At 36.2% G+C, this 3,398-nt stretch overlaps 1 protein-coding gene across 3 annotated transcripts; it reads left to right on the forward strand.

Annotated features, from left to right (window-relative positions):
- The first annotated feature begins 941 nt into the window (after positions 1-941).
- LOC145219222 (THO complex subunit 6-like) lies at positions 942-3,398 on the forward strand. 3 transcript variants are annotated; one of them, XM_080086615.1, is made up of 4 exons: positions 942-1,214; positions 1,753-2,269; positions 2,338-2,532; positions 2,780-2,952. In XM_080086615.1, the coding sequence occupies exons 2-4, from the start codon at positions 1,766-1,768 to the stop codon at positions 2,873-2,875; spliced, it is 795 nt and encodes a 264-aa protein (XP_079942741.1). In that variant the 5' UTR covers positions 942-1,214; positions 1,753-1,765; the 3' UTR covers positions 2,876-2,952. The 3 variants fall into 3 exon arrangements, with proteins under 3 accessions (XP_079942741.1, XP_079942739.1, XP_079942740.1); XM_080086613.1 differs by having other exon boundaries at positions 951-1,214; positions 2,719-3,398; XM_080086614.1 differs by lacking the exon at positions 942-1,214 and adding an exon at positions 1,249-1,551 and having other exon boundaries at positions 2,719-3,398.

Genomic DNA, 3,398 nt, shown 5'->3' on the forward strand with positions numbered 1-3,398 from the left:
TCGCTACAGCGAATTCTCACGGCGACAGTATTTGGCAGTGTTTCCCAACGTGTTTTTTTGCATCTACATTGTAATATTGACTTTTCTTACCGCGTCGTAAACAGTTTTAATGGACATAATAAACTTCTTTCAAATTTATAAATATCTTTTGAACGGGCTGACGGTTAGAGCGGTTCGGGTTGAGGGTTTGTACCGTACGGTAATTGAAGAAATCTCACGTTCCTCAAACCATGCGTCATCATATCTCTGGTCATACTATGTGGTATCACAAAATAACATACGGTACAAACCAGTTGCGGTATCCTGACTGACATACAATCATCTGATGAATAAAAAGGTTTGCACGGTAAAGCTGCTTCCGTGGCCAAATTGCAACTGTAACAATTAAAGCACCACTTTTAACCCCTTTGTCGCCTGCGATTGAACACATTGCCATTAAATTGCGCAGTTTCACACTTTCTGCGTGGAATTTTTAAGTGTGGTAAATTAACTAATCATGATCTCTACAAAAAACATACCATTGGCGCGTGAAAAGCCCAGATAAATTATGCGTACAAAAAACGCACAATATGCGTACAAACAAGTCTGACACATATAATACTCGTTCTCGTTCCAGTCCCACAAAGTTTACTTTTTGAAATCAAAATACTTTTTTTTACGGCCCTACATATATAGAAATACAATTATACATAGTATTTTTGACTGGAGCAAATTCTCGATAAACGAATTGCATTTTTTGGTGTTATGTCGACCGTGAAGTTGCGACGCGATTGGGCGATTTTCAAAGTAAAATCGTAAATAGGATTTTTAGTCAATTTTTTCCATTTAAAAATGTAGGATGACTTTTAAGTAATTAGGATAGGACGTAAATTAGGGATTTTTAATTTGTAGCCGCTCACATATTTGTGATAAATAATTAATCAATGGTGATAATTTACCAAAGTAGTTTGCACTTGGTGTTTTAAACTAATGAAATTATGCAACAATCAATGTGCAAAAACGTGGTAGTTATCATGAAATAAGCTATTGCTGCCAGGCATAATGTATGAATTATCAGTTTTGCTGATATATCAGCTATGTATAAAAGCCTAAAGCTAAATGTGACGCTAAAAACAGAGGAAGGGAAAGTCTTGTGCATGTAGGGGCAAACATGCCCACACTGAAGATTTGTTTGGGGACTCCTCACTTATTTGTCTTTAAAGAAACAGAAGCTGGCATGTATTTTTTTAAATTCCTTTGACCCAGCATTGCATTTTTGTTTTTATAACAGGTTTTCCAGCAAGGTGTGAAAGGTTTGATGACCTGCACTCTTCTGGCAATTTTATTAGCCCGGGCCGGATGCAGTTTAAGACTCTTGGAGAAAATTTGCAACTGTTTGCAAAAGAGATTACTGATACTGATATACTAACAAACAAAACATTGTGAAGTCTGTGTCAAAACATGGTCAACAAATAAAACCTTTCGTTATTCCCGTGTAGTGGCATTCTCAATTTTTTTCCAAATCGATAGTTGAAGCATGAACCTGCAAATTCACAAATTAAGACTTTAAAAGTAATTTTAAAGGTGTATGCTGTTTTGTGATTAGTTAATTTAATTGTTTCCCAGTATATTATCATACATTCATAGGCGCCGAGTGGGCGGTGGCGGGGTGGCACTTGGGTTTGTCAAGCATGGTGGCGGCCATGGGGGGATATTTTGGTTTGTTTGTAGTGGTATCAGACGAAACAAATATAAGTTCTTATTTTGTTTTAGATTTACTTTGAAAATGGAACAGCGTCATTTACTGCATTGCACAGTGTATAGTTCAGCAGTTTCTGCATGTGGGGAGTTTTTGGCTGTTGGCAACAATTTTGGAGATGTTTCAGTACTTGATTTTAATTTGAAAAGTCTTTCTTCATCAAAACCAAAACTTATAAACTGTTTTTCTGCTCACAATGGACCAGTGTATGCTTTATTGGGAATTAATAACACCTTGATAAGTGCTGGTTTGGGACCGGTATTAATTTGGAATTGGAAGGATATTGTTTCATTTGATCCAAAACCAGTACACAAACTGGAAGCTTGTGGACCAAAAGCATCAATAACGTGCTTGTGTTATGATAAAAAACATGGATTATTGTTTGCTGGCATTGAGGACTCATCAATAATGATATGGGACTTGAGTAATTTATCATGTTGTAAAAAACTAACTGGACATACACAATACATTCATGACATCTGTTTGTTATCAGATTCCTTGGCATCCGCATCAGAAGATGGTTTAGTAAAGGTAAGGTAATACTTGTAGGCCATATTTTTGTATGTTTTGTTTTTATACCCTTAAGTTGTTGTTTGCAGATTTGGGATACACACAACAATAAATGTACAAAAACAATTAAACCATCAAACTGGAATGAACTCAAAAGACCATCGTTAGGTAGTTGGATAGGATGTGTGGCATCTGACTCGAGTACAGAATGGATTGTTCTTGGTGGAGGTCCTGCACCTGCTTTGTGGCACACAAGATCAACCAGCATGGCGCTACCTTTGAATGTAGGTGGTGTGCTTAATTATAAAACTTAATTTTAAATTAGAACCTGACATATTATTTTATACTGTTATATATATCTTTAAGTGAAAAAGATAATTTGCTCCTGACTGGACAATTATTTAACAATTTGGTGTTTTAACATAAGCATTTATTGCCTGATGTAAACTTGTTCATTTACTGTTGTTCAGAGCTCAAATGAAGCACAAAGTTTTATTCCTTTTACATTGCATTTTTATGGTGATGAGATAGTTGGGGGAGGAAATGACAGCATGTTACACAGATGGACATCTAATGGAGAACAGAAAGCTGCAGTGCCTTGTGCAATTTCCAACATTTTTAGCATAAATTTTGCTTCAGAAAATTCACTACCTGCAATACTTACAGGAACAGGTCACAAAATACAACTTTTCACCAACCTGGGGTATGAGGGTCCTTGCATTTCTCTGTAACAGATGATTATCTTTACTCCTAGAATTATTTCCAATGATACAAATTTGTTACTGACAAAAAAGAAAACTGTTGACTATCACCCTGAAGGTTTCATAATACAATTTTGTTTTCTGTTTGATTATGAATTACGTTTTTGCATGTGTTATACCAACAAACTGGTTAGTGGTTATGAGCAGTAGCTCTTAATGGGGGCGTTTGCTCTCACTAAAGGGGCGCTGGAGAATAATTGGGCGATTGGGGCCGCTGGGAAAAGATAGAGCACGTAAAACGAAACGGCAAAGTCATTTCTGTCATATCTCTTCCATCAGCGACTAGTAAAAGTACATTTGACAAAGTATTCACTGTATTGTGTACTTTGTTTGCTGCGTGTTGTTAATCGTGATGTCATAATGCATTTTATACAAATCACAATGCGTCA

Source organism: Phallusia mammillata, chromosome 3 (genome assembly GCF_965637545.1).
Source record: "Phallusia mammillata chromosome 3, kaPhaMamm4.hap1.1, whole genome shotgun sequence".
Lineage (NCBI taxonomy): Eukaryota > Metazoa > Chordata > Ascidiacea > Phlebobranchia > Ascidiidae > Phallusia > Phallusia mammillata.

Bases quoted from the DNA above. Each gene is read 5' to 3' on its own strand.
- LOC145219222 (XM_080086613.1), top strand. From the start codon at position 1,766: ATGGAACAGCGTCATTTACTGCATTGCACAGTGTATAGTTCAGCAGTT. The intron at 2,270-2,337 runs GTAAGGTAATAC...TGTTGTTTGCAG, and splicing joins CAGAAGATGGTTTAGTAAAG to ATTTGGGATACACACAACAA. The intron at 2,533-2,718 runs GTAGGTGGTGTG...ACTGTTGTTCAG, and splicing joins GCATGGCGCTACCTTTGAAT to AGCTCAAATGAAGCACAAAG.